Genomic DNA, 20,140 nt, shown 5'->3' with positions numbered 1-20,140 from the left:
GAAAGGGGGGTATGCTGGGGGTATTAGTGGTGGGGAATGTGCACTGGTGGAGGGATGGGTGTTTAATCATTGTGTGATTGTAACCCAAACATGAATGCCTGTAACTATCTCACGGTGATTCAATAAAATTTAAAAAAATTTAAAATAAATAAATAAAATAAAATATATGTGCATCCAACAACAACAATAACAACAACAAAAAGAAACTTGATGAGCAGATGAGGATTACTAGAGAAGAAACGACAGGAGTCCAGAGACTCCTAATTGTTCCAGATAGTAAAGTCACTATATTTAAATTGAATTAATTTGGGGAGGCAGAGGGGTCATACCTGGAGGTCCTCAGACTTACTCCTGGGTCTGCACTCAAGGATCATTCTTGGCAGGCCTGGGGGACGCCAGGGATCAAACCCAGGTCAGCCACAGGCAAGGTAAGTGCTCTACCCATGTCCTATCACTCTGGACAGTATAGCCAATCTTCTACTTGATCTTCAGGACCCTCCTCTGAATTTCCTCATGACTAATGGAATAAGCATCCCCTCCCCCCAACTCAGAAAGTCATGACGAAGCTATGGGAAAAAGCAAGTGAGTTAAAAAGAAGATAATTGCCATTTCCCTGCGATCCTGACAATGGCCATCTCCTAGCTCCTAGAGGGCCCAAGCAGTAATATCCTGTTTCTAAAACAGTTCCAGTGCTCAGACTTCACCTCTTCCTACAAAACTCAACTTAAATTTATAAATTGCAAGGCGACTCTTTCTTAAACTTACTTTTTTTAAAAAAAACAATAGTACTCTTGTTGTCTTCAGATAGGTAGGCAAGGGAAGCAGAAGTTGTTTTCAGAACTGCCATATCAATGTCTATAACAGAACTGAGCAAACTAATGGGTCAAATCTGACCTGCCATCTACTTTGTCAATAAAATTTTTTTGAATCATAACTCACTCATATATATATGTGCATATAGTCTATCTTTTACTTTACAAAAGCAGAATTGAGTGGCTAAAATGTATGTTTGACTTAGAAAGATAACAGATGAATTATCTATGCCCTTGGAGAATCATTTAATCTCCATGGTTTGAGCATCAACTTCAGTTCAGTAATGAAATTCATATATCTCCGTGTTGTCTTCTTCACAGGATATTGAGAAGTTTGAAGATGCTCATATAAAAAATATTTTTAATTACAATTCTATTATCTACACATGTATTATTAAGGCCCAAATCCAGAGCACTGACTGTACCAACTGCTAGCAGGATTCAGAGTAACAGGAATTCTCATTCATTACTAGTGAGCACACAAAGTGGTATGACCACTTCGGAAGAGAGTCTGAAACTTTCTTTATAAAATAAAGCATACTCTATAATACAAACTAGCAAACATGCACCTTGGCATTTACCCAAAGTTTAAAGGAGTTGAAATTTTATGTCCACACAAAACTGCACATGAATGCTTAAAGCAGCTTTAATAGTAATTGCTAAAATTTGGGGAAAAACAAATATACTTCAGTAGATGAATGACAAACTGTGGTACATGCAGACATGGAATATTATTTGGCAATAAAAACAATGAGTTATTTATGAAAAATTAAGGAAACTTAATTGTATGGTATTTTATTAGTGAAACTAATATGAAAAGGCTATATACTCCATGATCCTAACTATAAGACACTCTGAAAAAACAAAACAGGGAGAAGTTAACATGAGCAGTGTTTCTAAATGTTTTCCAGATCATAGCTTCACTTTCTGACTCTTTTCCTTCCTGTATCCCTACGTGTTGGCTCACTCGTCTCATGCTGGAGGTCCTTGTGTGAATTTACCTGTGCCCTCTTGAAATGTCCTTGAAGTCTAAAAAAGGACACATGCCCCCCAGTTGAGAAACACTTGTGTAAAATATGCGTAAAGAAGTGGCAACTGTTTTGTGTGATATTATAAAGGTCAAGACAAGTCATTGTTACAATAATCCAAACCCAATGAATGTACATCAAAAGAATGCTGAGGTATACAGTATGTGGTGAATAGTGATGAATGTAGGCTTATCAACTATAACACACGCACCACACACAATTTGCAAAGAAGAAATGTCTTTATGCTAAGCCATGAATTTTTAGAGGCTATTTTATCAACAAAATGTATGTTCTCTTGACTAATAAAGGGAAAACCTATAACTATACTAATATACTTTCAAAACTATGACTTCTCCCTGTACTACCGTCCTGTTCAGTCAAGATGTGGCACACTATAGAAAACGAAGTTACCCCAAGCTTGAGTTTCAATATATTCACAATTTTGTGTATGTGTGTGTATGTGTGTAATCTATAACACATTTAGAACACATGTGCTTAGGGTTTTTTCCTGGCTCTGCATTCAGGGATCACTCCTGGCAGTACTCATGGGGCCATATATGGTACCAGGAGGTCAATCCCTGGTCAGTTTCATGAACTACTAGTACCTTGCCCACTGTAATTTCTCTTGGATCCAGCTCATTAATGTCTTAAACATCTAAAGGAATCTAAACAGCCTGTGAAAACTCAGCAAAATCTTGATTTTCTATTTTCAAGCACCCCTCCCCTTTCCTTACACACACACACACACACACACACACACACACACACCCTCCAATTCTAAGCAGTGACTCTTTCTCTCTATAGAACTCTCCTACTCCAGACTTTATCAAATTACAATAGTTCTTCCTTCAAGTAGTATATGTGCCGGGGAGGGAGGTTTTCATCCCCTGATTAGTTCTCTCCCAAAAATAGTCATGGTTTGTGCACAGGAGAACAAATTCAATCAAGTAAAGATGCTGATGGAGAAGGTTTGCAATACTAATGGGTAAAAATGTATCATCTCACTGTAAATCAACAACATTATCTATTTGCTTTTGTTTTTATTTTGTTTTGTTTTTATTATCTATTTTGTTTTCTTTCTCAACTGGTTCTGAAATCAGGTTGGAAGCAGGTGACATTGGGGTCCCTAAGTCCCAAGGAAAACCAAATGGAATCCTCTTGGGAATTTCCTTTAATAGTAATTTGGTGACCACATTGTCACTTGATGGAGGCAAAGCTTATGTTGCAGTGATCACTGTAGAGTATTTTTCCACTTTCACCTCCCTCCTGGACACCATCAGATTTGCAGGATAATCCATTGACAATAGATAATCCATTATCTATTGTCAATAGATAATTCTATTGACGTCCTCAGCATGGGGGAACTGGCATGAGACTACCGAACGTGGGCGGTGGGAGAGATAGACTGCTGCAGTCTTTTTGTGTTTACATACCCTCCCTCTCTATAATGTCAGTATGTTTTGCTTCTCTTAACCTCCCCACCCTGACCATATATGTCTCTTTGCTGCTCTGGTACAGAAGGAAACACCGCTATTTGAGAAGGATGAGTAAACACACATGGGAAAATGCCCCCTCACTCCTTCCTTGCAATGTTACGTCATTTCCACCCATTTAATGTTTCACATATAAACTCTGGCCTGTTCACAACGGTTTTCTCAATATTAAAAATATGTAGTGATGTAGAGTGGCTAAGGTGTCAAAAATCAGATGGGCTGGTTACATAACGAGATTTAAGGATGACCGCTGAACTAGAGCTTTTACTGACTGGATTCCACAGGATGTCAAAAGACCGTGTGGCCGCCCACCTACCAGATGGTCAGACTTCTTCATCAAGATCATGAACGATCGGTTTGAGGCTCTTCGTGTTCCTAGAGCGAACAGATGCCATTGGGCTACACTAGCACACAACAGGGACAAATGGAGACGTTACTGGTGCCCGCTTGAGCAAATCAATGATTAACGGGAAGTCAAGTGATCAAGTGATCAAGTAGAGTGGCAGTTTAACCAAGCTGTAGGATTTGCTTCTGAGTATGATGAACTGTTGATAGCCTGCATTCGCTGGGTACATGATTCTATTTTCCCAGTTATCAGCTCATTCAGGTACTGGGATCAGGTCCAGGATAGTTTTTTCTTTGTGTGTTGACCATTTTATAAAAAAAAAATTAGTTTTTATAGTGTAAGTCATAAGTCTACAATAATGCTAACACTTAAGGTTTTGAGGAATACAGTTACCCAAACAAGTTCACAAGAAAATCCCCCTCAGCTACTTCCGGCTCCCCTCATCATTCCTCTTTCTAACCCACTCCCCTTTGCTTGCATAGGGGAAGGCTTCAGTGACCCCCTTTAGTCCAGGGCTCAGCTTCAGTCCTCCTCGATAGTTCACAGCTTGGTTTAGTGTGATTTGATACTATTTGGTCCCTTGTTTTGTTTCTCTGTATATTACAGCTGTGGGAGATCATTTAGTATTTTTCCTTATTTCACTTAACATGATCCCCTCTAGTTCTACCCAAGTTGCAGAAAAATGTATGATTTTTCTCTTTTCTTATGGTAGTATATCTGTGGATATAATATACAGGGTTTTTAAAAAACTTATAGGGTATGTGAAATCATGTTTAATTCATTCATTTACTCTTGAGATCCAGAGGTCATCGAGTCTTCCCAATATGTCTCTGAATGCTCTCCTTTCTTTCCACTTTCTCTACTTTTCTTTTTAGCTCTTGCTGGACAGCACAAATAATGAACTGGTCCTCCTGCTCTCTCTCTCCTCCCTTTGGTGCCATTGCCAAGGTGGTCACTGTGGATCATCAACATGACTCTGTGACTGTCTGATTACTGCTCAGCACAGCGGATGAGAGCAGAGGTGTGTGAGAGACAGCAAGTCTCCAGCTACCACAAGAGCAAGTCTTTTAGTTATTCTGGGTTGTGCTGCTTTCAACTCAACGAGCAACAATACTACACCTGCCTCAGAGAGTTTGGGAGGGTTGAATGAGATAAAGCACAGCGTTATATCCAGTAATTTCTCGATTAGAATTTATTGTCAATTAATAAATCCTTGGAGGTTCTACAAATCCTAATCACTCTGACCTAATTCTCCCCACTATTTCGATTCCTGTTTCCGCCAATCCATACAGTGGATGTGACTCCATCAGCCAAAAGGACTTTCATCTGGTTCTCTCCAGACAATGCGGTTCTGGTACAAAAAATCCTCAATTGTAATATTGGTACTTTACTTTTACTTCCACTATGTTTTTCCTGAGATATAAAAAAAAAGCCATATATTTTCAGCCAAAATTTTTCTTAGCAGACAATAACTTAAAATTGCCCATTAGACAGTATGCTGATTTTTGAAATCACTATAATTTTAGTGTCTATTTTTATCTTTAAAAACAAAGATGGTCATTTTTCCCAAGCTAAAATATGATTCCACCTTTAATGCCCACATGTAGACTCATCTCTGAATCACCAGAAGGGGGAGTGCCTGCCTAAAGCAGGGAGCTACAACACTCCCTCACAAAAGTACAATGGTTTGTTCCAAGATCCAGAAACCTGTATTGTTCTAAGTAATTATCAGAAGTCTAGAATATAAGACCAGCTCAGTTCTTGAAATTCTCCATTAATATTTGCCACAGCATAGCTCAGGTTTGCAATTATTAATAAAATTAAAGTTTTGGTGATTTGCATGACCTTAAAATCTCATCACATACCAGAACAGCTGAGTTACCTGAATTCCAAATTGGGATAATTCCCCTGATTGCATTTTTTGCTCCTGAGTCTATATGAAAAAAACACCGCACAATGCTTACGAGCACAAACCCTGGAGTCAATCTGTTTGGATTCAAACCCTGCCTTTACCTCTTGCTAGCTCTATGGACTTGGGTCATTCAGTGTTTGTTTCTCAGATCCTCTTAAAACAAGATAACCATGGAATTTATCTCCTTCATCAAAACATGTATAAGTACTTAAAACTGTGTCTGGTGCACAGTAATTATCATATGATAATTTGCTAATCTTCCAGAATTATCCAGTTGTAAACAATTGTCCAAGAGTGAAAAGAAGTCAAGGAGGACCAGACACTAAAGCTGTCATCCTGAAAAGAGCGCTACCAAGAAAGCTGTGGACAGATTTCACTCGACTTGGAGTGAAGGTTTTCAGTGAAGGCAAGGGAAAGGAGGAAGGGCAGGGAAAGATGAAAATAGAAGGAATTACTCACTTATCCTAGATTTCACTTTCAGACCTCAGGGTAGTCAGAACCCACAAGGATATATGACAGATGGACTCGCAGGTGTATCTCAGAACCGAGCAGCTCACTCTAAGATGTTCCCGACCTTGTGTCAGGCAGATTTCACCAGGGTGCCTCAGACAGGAGCAGGCGTCATCCTTCCACTTGCCCCATATGAATCTTGGGGGCTGCAAAGGTCCAGAACCCAATGAAAAACCCAGGTATATGCAGGACCAGTGACTGAAAACTCCAGACCTCAAGGAATCAGGGATGGGTCTCTCCTTCCCATCTCCCCGCCCCTTTGGGGTCCTGGCTGTCATGCTCATGAACTGCCTCTGGGCACCAGTTAAGCGCATTAACGGCCATGATCCAGAAACTCACAAATGAATCTCGGAACTGATCAGCTCACTGCAGAGATGTCTCCAGACACCAATTCCTTAAGATTTTAGAATTCCAGGAATGCATGGCTTCAAAATCAGCCATATGACATCTCATGCTATTCATAACAAGCAACACAAAATTAATTATCTAGCATCTGTCTGTGGGTCAGGCTTAAGTGGTGGTGGGAAACTTCAAAATAATAGTGATGGGTGTAATGGTGGTGGGATTGGTGTTGAAATAATGAATGTAATGTATTATTGTTAACAGTTTTATGTAAAATAAAATTAAAAAAGACATATGACAGATAACTGCTGTTAGTTTGTAAACAAGGCATCCAGGTAACTCTGCGTAGTTGAGATGGAGAGATGGTACCCAGATTATTTCTCTGCATTTGGAATTGTCTATTCATGCATTAAAAAATACTCTTACTTCTCAACATGACTTTCGCATTCTGTGAAGCAAGAAAATATTTCTCACCTCTATCATTCTTACAAATGTCTACCCCTATTATAGTACCTGAGTTCATTTCTATGGATTTCCGCTATTTTTCGTTCCAGCTTCTGTGACTGCTTGGGGAAAATCTCAAACTCACTGACGTAATTCTCAGGATGTTCATCAGGGTCGTAATCACCAAGTTCAGCTACAAAAGGGAGAGGGGAAGGGAGAGAGGAACAGAGAGAGAAAAATGGAGAAAGAGAAATATTAAAAACAAGAGCAAAGTTGCACATGAATTAGCCTCTGAAACCGGAAGAGATAAAAGCCTGAAGTACTCCAGACACCAAAATCTATTTCTATCTGTGGAAAGGTCAGAGACTGAGTGTAGAAGCTCAGATTCTAATTCAGAAATAGTTGTATGAGTATGGGTACATGATAAGATCTCGGTCTCTTTTTCCTTATCTACATAATAAGTGTTTAGTTTATAGCTTGCTGCAGGTTGATTTTAGGGGCTGGAGCGATAGCACAGCGGTAGGGCGTTTGCCTTGCATGCAGCCAACATGGCCGACCCGAGTTCAATTCCTCCGCCCCTCTCAGAGAGCCCGGCAAGATTCCGAGAGTATCTCGCCCGCACGGCAGAGCCTGGCAAGCTCCCTGTGACGTATTCGATATGCCAAACACAGTAACAACAAGTCTCATGATAGAGACGTTACTGGGCCCGCTTGAGAAAATCGATGATCAACGGGAGGGCCTTTGCCTTTACCTTTACCGTTACATAATAAGTGAATTTAAATTGTTTTCTTGGTGAGGGGATATATTGGCATAGGAGGGGCAGTTGCTAAACTATCCTTATTTCTGCACAGCTCCCAAGCATGACAGGAGATTTAGCATCCCTCTTATTTAGATACTAGTACAAATGGCACACTAATCGTTATGACTATCAAATGTATCCCATGTATTTCAAAATGCTCCCTCGGATAGGACAAAGTAATACTTTTAATCAGAAACTACTCTGTGTTCACAAGATTACTCTACAAGCTAATTTTCTCTGAATTGTGGGATTCCCTGACTGGAAGATCCTACGCTGAAATTTGTGTAGGTGTAGCTCATTCAATAAAAAAAAATCACAATACGAAGGCACCCAAGAGGATTATGCTTAAAAATGAAATGGATTGTTCTTCAGATTAAAGATTGTTTGTTGGAGCTAGACAGATAGTAAAGCAGGTAGGACACTTGCCTTGCACATAGCCAACATGGGTTTGATCCCAGGACACGGTATGTCAAGCCTAAGCCCTGCCAGGAATGATCCCTGACTGCAGAGCCAGAAGTAAGGCCCGAGCACCACCAGTTATGCCCCCCAAACAAAACAAAAATAAAGACTGTGTGTCTAAATATGGTTGAAGGGACCAGAGCTGACTGCTGTTCTATTCCAATCTGAAGTACTTTCCACAGGTCTTTGAAATCAAAAAGAAATGCCTGCGTAATTCTGAACATCCAGGGTGTTTAGGAGAGAATTTGCATGGATAACAACCTAAAATTTAAAAAGTGATATTCTGGTGGTAGTGATTCTATAAGCTTAAGAAAGAAAATGAGCCAGAAGTAGCATAAATACCTCCATCTAAAATACAGGGTATAGCCCAAAGGAATAAACCGAAGATGTGGAAAAATTATGTTAAAAAAAGACCTGATTGGGCTTGAGAGATAGCACAATGGGTAGGGCATTTGCGGCTGACCTGGGTAAGATCCCCAGCATCCCACATGGTCCCCAAAGCACCGCCAGGAGTAATTCCTGAGTGCAGAGCCAGGAATAACCCCTGAGCATCGCTGGGTGTGACCCAAAAAGCAAAAAAAAAAAAAAAAAAAACCTGATCACCAACATAAATTTAAGGTAGATAACAATCTGCCCTAGGACCAGAGACATAAAATAGCAGGTAGAACATTTGCATTGTTGTGGGCCAACTTAGGTTCAATATCTGGCATCCTACATGGGCCCCTGTGTTCTGCTAGGAGTCATCACTGAGTGCAGAGACAGAAGCAAGTCCTAAGCACAGCTGGGTATAACCCCAAACAAAAACAAGAATCAATAAGCCTTGAATATAACTACAATTTCATAGCTAACTCTGTCATTTCTATTTGCTTTTCTTCATTTTTGAACAGTTAAATGACTGTAAAAGGAAAAAAATGGGGAAGGATGCAAAGCTCTTGAAAGATTCTTAATAAAATTTAAATTACAAAAGTCTTAATCTAAAATAAAAGCCACATGAGGAAGTACTTTTAAAATAAGATCCAAAGTACCACCAACCACTGAGGAAAGGATTGATTCATTCATCATATCAAAAGTTACAAAGTTCCTTCTATTAAAGGACATCATCGTTAAAGTAATAAACGGCAAGCTTAAAGAATATAATTGCGAGATCTAAGACTGGAAACAATGAACAAACTCACACATATTTATAAATTATCGAGTAAGAAAACCAACAGGGGAAAAAAAGGATACAAACTGGCAATCTATGGAAGGGGAAACACAAGATACAGTATATGGAGATATGTCCAAACTCATCAATAATCTGCACCATGCAGCCAAAATAGTAAGATATGACAGTGCACCTAAGGATTGACAAGAATAATTAAGGAGTCAGATGAGTCCATGTGTAAGCAGAAATACAAGAAAATGAAAGCCCTTGGGAGTGTCTAAGTAGGTTCTATTTGCAGAATTCTGTTTTTTCTTCTAAGAGGCAGACTGAGAGGATTTGGTCAAATCTGATCCATTGATTCGACTTCTGTACATATATACTCAAAAGAACCTCTGAATTAAAAAAAATAATAAGGAGGCAAACTGATTGGTCATTATTGTTAGGATCGATAAACAAAACACAGATGTTACTTACTACAGGTCCATAGAAAAGATGATCCCGTGATTCTGGAACCTCTTTCAATCAATACATGTCAGCTTTCACAGTAGTTGGTACAAGAGTTTTTTGTTTGTTTGTTTGTTTGGTTTTTTTTTTGCAGGGGGCGTGGGAGTGGGTAATACTATTTTTTTCCCAGATAATTTGCAAGGGACAATGGATGAAAATTGTTTAACACTTATAACTAGATAGTCCAGCAAGTTCCAGAAATAAAGAAAATGAGAAGAAATGTTATGAAAATTACACAGGCACCCCAGAAGGTTGGTGTCAGTGCCTCTTTCTGCTCTCCTGCTCACTCATTGCCGCATGTCTTGAACTTTGACTTCACTTTAAGGAAAGGGTCACGGTCACAGTCCTCCCGTTATTCATCGATTTGTTCGAGCGGGCCCAGTAACATCTCCATCATGAGACTTGTTACTGTGTTTGGCATATTGAATACGTCATGGGTACCTTGCCAGGCTTTGCCATGCAGGCAAGATACTCTCGGTAGCTTGCCGGGCTCTCCGAGAGGGGCGGAGGAATCGAACCCAGCTCAGCTGGCTGGGTTGGCTGCGTGCAAGGCAAACGCCCCACCACTGTGCTACCGCTCCAGCAAAGGGATGCTTTAAAAAGTAAGAACTCCTTTGTTTTGTTTTGCTTTGTTTTGTTTTGTTTTTGTGCCACATATGAAGGTACTCAGGGCTGCCCCCTGGCTCTGTGCTTAGGAATTACAGCTGGCTGGGCTCAGGGGACCTTATGGGATGCTAAGGATTAAACCCAGGTCAGCCATGTGCAAGGCAAGTTCTACCTACTGTACCATCGCTCTGGCCATAGATTTAAGAATTACACTACTCAAATTTTGTTTGCCATACCGAGAGAAGCTGGGTTCTCAGTTCTACACAAGACTTTGACAAACGACATGCAATACATTAGATGTTATTTGAGACAGGTCCTAGCACTTCTTGAGATAGCACAATTTGAAACAGGTCTTAGTACTTTTCTAGGAAAATTTAACTTCTCCCAAAATTTCAGGCTTGAAGATGAGTGAGGTTATGTGACATTAAATATACAGAGCAAACTTAGCAACAATATTTTTCTGGGCTTGGAGAACACATATTCTGCCTATTCTCTCTCTCAAAAAAAAAACAAACCTTGAGACATAGGATATTCTAGCTCTTGGGTCGACCCTTCCAGAGATGGTTACCCTCCTGAGGTGAGAGCAGAAACATATGTGTCCCTCCATGAAGCCACTGACACATCACAGTTGCCCATTTACTTCTTTGTCCATACACCCTGAAACCAAACAAACACACCTGGCAATACTCAGGGCTTACTTCTGGCTCTGTGCTCAGGGATCATTCCAAGTGGGGCTCAGGGTCATAAGGAATTGAACTTGGGTTGACTGAGTGGTAGGCAAATGCGCCCCCCCCCCCATGAACTATTGTTATGTCTCAAGTTATTTTTTTTTGTTCGTTTGTTTGTTTGTTTTGGAGAGGGGATAGGAAGAATATGTGTTCTCCAAATGCAGAGAAATATTATTGCTAAGTTTGCCCTGACATAAATTATGTGACATATATTTAATGTCACATAACCTCACTCATCAAGGATATAAATGGTATCTTAAAGTTCAGTGTGTTTGTCTTGCAATTTTTATTAGGAAAGAAATGCACTAAAAAGAATATGCTCATTGTTTCAATACACGCAGGTGGAAAAATTCTGGGTAACTGCCTGCTTTTCCAAGTCAGAATCATCTTAGCTTAAAGCTTAAAGCATGCTCTTTAGAAGAACACTTGCAAACACAAAGTCGGTGAAAAGGCACATATCCTCTTGCTTTTTAATCATGGACTGCATTCCCTAATACCCTCTGTAAAAATCAGTTTTAACAAAGAAGATTTTATCTGCATTTATTAAAAAGTTCTAGAGTCTCTGAATTATAACCCTAGCATCAGAGACAATATAAATCTAGCTTTTACTGGCATGCTACAAAGATCTCATAGACATTACTGCACATTAGAGTACAAAGGTTCTTGGGAAGGTCAGCTAGACCATTATGAAGTCACTTTCTCCACAGCATCTGTATGTGTGATCAGCAATAATGGCAAAGAGGGCTAACGGGGTGGAGTCTGTGGTTTTATTTCGAGAGTAAAAACAGGAAGAGAGTTTCCCATTACAGACTCATATTGAGAGTGTCCTCGGAGGGTTGGCTTTAATTCACTAATGCCTTAATACGATCTGAAAACCTGAAATGCTAGTCTGCTCCTTGCATCCTATTGATTTACTTTTCACTAATGTAAATCGTTGAACCTGAACTAGTCATCTGCAGTCTTCACAAAGGAAGAGAACTGTAAGTTGTTAACATCCCTTCACTATGATGAAAGAGAGGACAAGGTTTGAAATGCATCTCTACATCGTGGTTGACAGAGACACGATTTCCCATCACAATGTTCCTGCTGAATATCCCAGGAGTTTTAATACTTGTGCTAAAATTCACTACCCTGCACTTGAGGGGTCCTAGGGGAAGAGAGGAAGCAACACAGATATGTTCTTCAGAATCTAAGAGTACTTGCACAGACCTCTTGGGGACCCTGGTGGACAATGGCAAAACTCTCAGGAGAGAGAATGGTTTGTGTCCTAATCTGGGTAATGTAGGTGGATGACCGTCACATGTGGTCGGCTATAAACTGTCATAAATTCAGATCTGTGTATGCTTTGTACCAGGGAAGGAAAGAGATTGGAGACTTTCTTAAGGCCGCTGTAGTGGGAATGATCTCTTTTTTTGAAATGTTTGGTATTTCACTAATAAAAATTAATTTAAAAAAAAAACTGAGATGAGGTGACAGGTGGGTAATAAAGCCACACTATGCATTTGGGCCCTACCCCAGTGCTTTCACCACAAATAGTTCATCTTTACAAGACCATGAGGTATGACTGCTTCCAGGGGGAAAATGCCATGGTCTATCTCTATTGTGGTACTAATGCTGCAACATCAGTAATAGGAGCCTGTGGGGTTTGGAAACCCTGTTCTTCAAGGAACTGAGTCTTCAATCTTTTTAAACCCTTACACTGGTTATCTGTACTGCATACTAGTCCATGGATTAGCATACATTTATGACCAAAGCTGCAGATTAGCAGTTTTCAATCTTTATTCACACTCCTCTCTTCTCCTCTCCCACCCACCCACTTCTCCCTGCCTTCTCTGTCTCACTAACAATCACCAGGGATCATCAAACAGGCTCTACTGTAAGATCTCTCCAAACTGGCTCAGGAGACAATTCTTCACGTGGGTGCAGGCCCATGAAAGAGGCAGTACATTTTCTTGAACCTTGGAGACCACCAAGAGCTTTTTCTTAAAAGTTGAACATCAAAATGCCAATGCAGTGTCATCTTGGCCTGTTTCTCACTGCCATGCCCTCTTAAGCTTGTTCAACCCTAAGACCAGTTTCAGAAAATCTTCATATAATATAGTGAGTAAAGAGGGTAGCATTTTCCCCACTTGTTACATATGGAAAGACAGAGTTTAAACAATTTGCCATGACTGGAAATAACAAGAAAATGGGGAAAGAAGGTTCAAACCAAGATTCAACAGACAGTGAGCATCTCACATCCTGAAAAACTGCATCTTCCAGAAATAATGTACTGCTCTTCATACACAAAAAATGCTAATATAGTAATATGTATCACATATATAATATTATATATACTATAATAATATCATATATACATAAAATGCTTTGAGATTTAATTCCAATTGTTTGAAAATTCAGATCAACCAATCCGACATAACTACTCCTCAATATATACTAGCCCCCACCCCTGCTTATATGATCTCCAAAGAAACCCACATCCCTCACACATTCAAGATCTTTAAGAGACTTAGTTTTACAGAAAGAACTTGAGGATCCTTTCTTACAGCTTCTGTGACCAGCACAGCTCATTCTTGCATCAAGATCCGACTGGCCTGAGGGATTAAGGTGGTGAGTAGGGACTATGTTGGTAAGTGCCCAGCCTCTCCTGGTCACAACCAGGGGTATGGGTGAAAATGGCACTGGTGGGGGAGGAAGAACGATCAGAATAGCCCAAGCCAGACACTGCGATGCAGCGGTAGGGTGAGTATGCATACTTACCTTGGACAATACAGGCACCTAGGTAAGCAGCATCTGAAAAGGAGCAAAGCAGTCGTCCATGGAAAATATCTCTTTTAATCTGCAGATACATGAGGTACCTGCAATAAAACAGGAGAGTGAATCAACTTAAATTTGGAATAAAGCCTGGAAGGATTGTTCATGCTTGGTCCTACAGAGTGACCAGACCCTCATGCCAATGACTAATACACAAGGAAATCCCTCAGAGAATAAAGTAAGGACCTTGGGGAGACTCTGAACTCAGAAATCTGAAGTGTTTATAGCTCCACAAATCTTTTCAGCTACCAAAGTTGTATGGCTTGACTTCTTCAAAGAAACAGGACAAGGACTAAGGAAAACCCAGAAGGCTCTGTTCCTGGTAGTAACACCACACAGAGACAACAAGGGCCATCACCACTGCCCACTCTTACTGCATGTTCCGTGGTGAAGGAGAATCGTGAGATGTACTGGGTCAGTACATGAAGGCCATGGTGGGTGGCAGACAGACATGGCAGTTGATCGCCAAGAGACTTGAGTCTGGGAGAGGGCAGGAAGCAAACTTATCTCTCTTGTTGGTTTAGTGTCCTTTCCTCTTTGGGGAAGGCAATTTCAGATACTCCACAGTCAGGCAAACCTTCTCATAAGAGAAACAGGCTTGCTGAAGGGATGGGTAGCAGAGTGAAAGTGAGACTTTGCCAATGCCTCCATTTGCAACTGAGGTCAAAGAAGTCAGCTTTTATAGAAAATCAAGGAGACTGTCTTGAGTGGCCCAATCTAGTGAATTTTATCAAATGCTGCAACACATCCTGACAGCAATAAACCAAAAATACGAGCAAAGCCTTTTTCACCAGCACAAACAGCCTAATTTGGACCCCTGGCCCAGACTCACAGCTTCTCTGTCCTTTCTTTCCTCCAAATAATTAATCCCACTCCAACTGCACCATTCTTTTTAATCAGGGTTATTCTTTTCTTAAAAAGGCTCAGACCTGGAGCCTAAAGTTTTTGACCAAAATTACTTAGCAAATACATGCAGGTTTTCGCCTTTTTTTTTTTTTGATGATGCTGTGTTCTAGGTTCATTGACCACACACGAAGAATTAAGTGTTTAAATCAGTGCTTCTCAGCATGAACTGCATATTAGAACAACATGAAGCTTTGGGGGAACTTATGAAAAACATCAATGTTGTAGATGCTCTTTGCAGGCTAATACTCAGAAGATAACTCCAGAAAAACACATAAAAATATTCATAGCAGCATTACTCATAGCTATAATGTGGAAACAACCCAAATACTTATCAGCTTGTAAATGGTTAAAAGAAAGACATGTCTACACAGTAGAATATTCACAAACAAAAAGAATTGAAATAGATAAATACAAGGCAAGCACCCTACTACTACATGAATGAGAACATTATGCAAAGTGAAAATAAGCCTGTCACAAAATGCCACATATAGTATGATGCTATTCATATGAAATGTGCAGGATAGGCAAGTCTATTACAAAGAAAGTAGACCTGGGTTGGAGTGATAGTACAGTGGGTACGGTGCTTGTCTTGTATTTGGCTGACTCTATATGGAGTGATCCCTGAGCAAGAAGACCAGTGGCTAACAGAGTCTGTGATAAGAGGGGAAAACAGGAAGTCACTGTTGTGGTAATGAGTTTCCTGTTTGTGTGCTGAGAATACTCTGGAATTAGATTGCACTGATGATGAATTGACGCTGGCAGGGGTGGTGGCTCAACTTTGGGAACATAAAAAGTCTACTAAGTTGTACGCTTTATTGACTGAACAAAAAAAAAATCATTTTCTAGAGTAGTGGTTTTCAAATTTTCTAGAGTAGTGTTTTATAATTACCAGGAGATTATTAAAAGACATTGTGGACCCCATCCACATCTGATGCAGGAACCAAGTTCCAGCGTGACACTGATTGACACTGATACTGTTGTACTAAAGACATCACAGTCCAAGACACATCAAAATGTGAAGGTAACAAAACATAAGGAAGCAAATGTTCCCCTTTTTTGGTTTTGTGGGAGACATACCAGGCTATGCTCAGGGTTTACTCCTAAATATGAGTTCTTCAATCGTTCCTGGCAAGTTCAAGGAATTAAGTCTGCTGCCAGGAATTGAACCCGGGTTGCCCACTCACATAGCAAGTGCCTTAACCTCTGTACCAAGCCTTTACCCTCTTAAAAACTGATAGGTACTAGGCTACCATGCTTCATTTCTCTATGCTAAATATATGCTTTGGTTATCAAGCAATCCTTAACATTTTTATGCATTTAGTAGTGAAAAATAGCTTCAAATAACTATTTACTGATGACTGAAAGTTTTGTGTCCAAATCCCATTACTCAGAAAAAAAAAATTGATGAAAACTTCCTGAGAAAGGAAAAGCAGCTTTCATAACACCTAAGCTTAAGATCTTTATCATAGTCATGAATTCTAGGGATAATAAAGAATCAATATGGATTCAACAGCGATTAAGCTTGCCAACTGGATTCAGGCTCAAACACTCATATTTGACACAAAAGCAACCCAAAATATGATAATACATTCTTCCTATAGTGTGATTCCTATATGAATAGATTGAAAAAATGCAACTGAAAAACTAGGACATACATTACTGAATAATAATTAGTGACATTGCTTTATTACCCAATATGAGTTTAAAGATGGTTCTTACTAGAAAAATTAAAACCAATGTACATTGATTATATTCAGTTATCCCAACAATATTACCCCAACAATATTAAGGATTATAAAAATGACTACTTAATTACAGAGATAAAGGAATGCTAAACACATGATTTCAAATATCTCTTTGTTCTATTTTGTTTTGGCTCTTTGAGGAGTGATTGAGAGCTCTCAAGCATTACTCAAGAGGTCCAGGGACCCCAGCAGTCATTCTTGGCCAACCAGGTCATTCTTACAGCAAAGGGCCTGAGGATGCAATGCTGCTGGAATCAGGCAATACTGGGGTTACTCAGGCCACTCCAATGGTACTGGGGGCCTCCTGGGATGCACTTGGTGATGCTCAAGGAACCATGTGCTACTGGGGATCAAATGGCACATATAAGCCATGGGTTTTAACTACTGTATTATCTCCAGCACCTGTTAGGGGGCCATATTCAGTAATACTCTGGTGAGATGCTGAGGGATCAAGCTGGGCTTCCCACATGCAAAGCATTTGCATTAGCTCATTGATCCAGCCTTTAAATAATCATTTTTGTGAATATTGTTATGTTTTACTTTTTTGAAGCTTGTCTTCTTCTCAGTGTAGATTTATCCCTAAGCAAGGTCCTGAATGTGGCCTTAATTTCTCATATTTTAAATTCTGATTAAAATTTAGATTAATTCTATAATAAAATAACAACTCACCAAAAATGAAAAACTGAATAATCAAGATATTGTTTTAAACCATAAGTATCTGAAAGGGCTCAGGAGATGCAGGAGGGATTTCACAATTTCTGGATCATATAGAAATCTAAAAATCTGTTAATTAAGAAAATCCTATTTCTACCTCTGCAATGACAGAATATTGCTTTACTTTCATCAGGAGGCATTAAAATAACATTCTAATATTCTTAGCAGATATTCATAATATTCCACTACTCAATCCTCACTATTGTCTTACACAGAAAATACCAGCAAATTAATTGGTTTAATAGAGTTATTGACAAAAAATTTTTACTCATTCACATTAAATGGTACTTTTCATAACAATGACAAAAGATCCATCCTTAACATATTACATTTTTATTCTCCAGACATGATAAAGAAAATAAAAGATAAAAGCGAGCCATTTGGCATCAGACAAAATACTTCCTGGCCTTAGAATTTGACTTGGTTTTCCTAAGTACACTGCTGGCACCCAGAATGCAGGATAAATGTCAATGTCTCTCTCTGCATTTATGTCTGTCTGCTGGTCTGTCTGTCTGTTTTCGCTTTCTTTCTCTCCTTTTATAGCTCCCCTGTCCTCCTGAGCTTTGTAGATGGTAGGAACTAAGGAAGACATAGAAAAGAAATGAACAAATTTTCAAGCTAAAGAAAAAGGGGGAAGGCAGAGAAACAGTATCGTTGGTCAAGCACTCGGCTTGCATGTGGTCAACTGCAGTTTGAGCCTGAGCACCACATACGATCTCCCAAACACTCAGGGACTCAGCATCAGCCCTAAGCACCACTGAGTGTAGCCCCAAGTCAGAGCAAAGTCAATACCATATTATATGAGTCTATATGAAAAGTCTAAACTAAACAGAAATAGGCGAGGGAAAGGGAACGTGAGTAGGGAGAGCTAAAGGTACAAGGCACAAGGTTTCATTTTAGGGTGATGGGGAAGCATTCTGGACCTACGTCGAGGTAAAGCTGCTCAACGTTGTGAATGTATTTAATGCCACTGACTGAAATGGTGAAATCAGTTAGTTGTGTGAATTTTACCTCAATTAAAAAAATACTCCTAATTACAAAATACCTAACGCCACTTGTGTCATCATCATACTTTCCAGACACACCTTGCGTCCCCTTTGCTCCAGCACAAAGCTCCTTGCATGACTGTGTGCAAAATAATGCTAGAGAATGGAAGCATCTGCTCTCTTCCAAGGTCACCCAGAACTGTTCATGGTACCAAGCTTTCCGGGGATTCACAGATGAGAAGCCAATTTTTCCAAGAACCTATTCCCCTCCCCCACACGCCCACTATTAACACTGGTCAGCATTTGACTTTCTCGTGCATTTGCACCTATGCCCATGATTCTGAGAGGAAATGGGGCACATTGTTTTGTTTTTTGTTTTTTGGTCACCAGCTCAGAGTCTCATCAAGATCTAGGCACACAGGGCTTTCTTCCATGCACCTCATGGAGGCTCCAGGACTCCATTCAGCAGCGTTGGTCAAGGCTGTTCATGGAAGGAAAATTCCCAGGAGGGAGATGAGACACGGATGCCTGAGAACTGGACAATTCAGAGAACTGAACTGAGAAGAGGATTCAAGGAGAGGAAAGCCAGCCCCACAAACACTAATAAAATGAGCAAAATCCGCATTAAGAAATAGTCCTTCCTATCAGGTAACCTTTTCACTCCCAGAAAATCTTACATTGAAAATATTGTCACTATAGGCTGCTCAGGCTATGAATTTGCCTGCATCCTAAAGACACTAATTGTCTATTTATTTTTAGTACCCTGCTGTCAGATGTTTTCAGGGAGAACCTCCTCCTCATAACCACTGCTTTTTTGTGCACTTAATTACACTCCCAATGACAACTGTTTGAAAAATCCAGAGACAATTAAATGCAAGAGAAGCATTCCATGCCAAAATGCTGAGTTGATGAGGTGACTGCCTGCTTTTTTTTTTTTTTGAGATGTTCTGCTTAAGGTGGGAGGCACATTTAGTCTTCAAGATGAGGAGGCCCTGGCTGGGTAAATGTGCACAGTAAACATACAAACAAATGAAAAATACCTTGTGAGCTCTTCTTTAATCTTCAAGGGTTCGTGTGGGTAGAATTTCACTCTAAAGCACATGGTATATGGTGGATGAGCTGAAACATCATAAAGAAAAAGCATGAGAAAAGCAGCAAAAAACCAAGGATTCAAACACTCATAGGAAAGTCAGCCTGCATGAAGCCTTACAGCCTAGCCTAGGGAATGGGGTATGGAGGAGGTGATCTGCAGAAAGAAGCAGATAATATGACCAAGGAAACAAAGCAATAATGAGGAAAAAAAATCAAAGAAACACACTTGACAGGATGCCCCAAGCAATGTGGATACAGGCAATTCAGCCCATCATCTCAGCTCTCCACAGCACACTCCCCTTCATTCGTTCCTTCACCAAATCACATTTCCTCTCCCCATCCTTCCCACCCTCTTCTGGCAGATAAAATGCCCATAAGCACCATTCAATTTGGGGGCTCCAGGAAATATTTTTTCAGACTGTGAGGTGGAAGAATGTCAATGCACATGACTAGTTTTCTGAAAGTGCCTTTGAATTAATAATAATAATAATAATAATGGAGCCAGATGTGCATAGATCCTACTTTGTATTTTTACACATTATTTTGGTCTTCTCTGTGTATGATGCTGGTGTTGGTATGAAAAGAAATACTTTTTATAACTTCCTGGTTTGTATCCACCAAGAAAGCCCTATGCAGAATGAAATTTTGGTTGCATTTCGTGGTTGTGGAATTGCATGAAATGTACAGTATTTAATGACCACCTGAAGGGGTTCCACAGGATTTCTAACACTTTTAATTCAGAAATTAAATTATAAT

At 39.8% G+C, this 20,140-nt stretch overlaps 1 protein-coding gene across 2 annotated transcripts in view; it reads right to left on the bottom strand.

The window, feature by feature from the left end:
• The window catches only part of FRMD3 (FERM domain containing 3), a 299,884-nt gene that overhangs the window by 76,762 nt on the left and 202,982 nt on the right, over positions 1-20,140 (bottom strand). For both annotated transcript variants that reach the window (XM_056134756.1, XM_056134757.1), the window contains exons 4-6: positions 19,333-19,411; positions 13,888-13,985; positions 6,957-7,080 (exon numbers count right to left, since the gene is read on the bottom strand). In XM_056134756.1, the coding sequence (XP_055990731.1) occupies positions 6,957-7,080; positions 13,888-13,985; positions 19,333-19,411 (301 nt within the window). The remainder of the gene's footprint in view (positions 1-6,956; positions 7,081-13,887; positions 13,986-19,332; positions 19,412-20,140) is intronic.

Source organism: Sorex fumeus, unplaced genomic scaffold, assembly GCF_029834395.1.
Source record: "Sorex fumeus unplaced genomic scaffold, SorFum_2.1 ptg000106l, whole genome shotgun sequence".
NCBI classification, from domain to species: Eukaryota; Metazoa; Chordata; class Mammalia; order Eulipotyphla; family Soricidae; genus Sorex; species Sorex fumeus.
The sequence above is the reverse complement of the archived record's forward strand: the minus strand, read 5'-3'. Positions and strand labels throughout refer to the sequence as shown.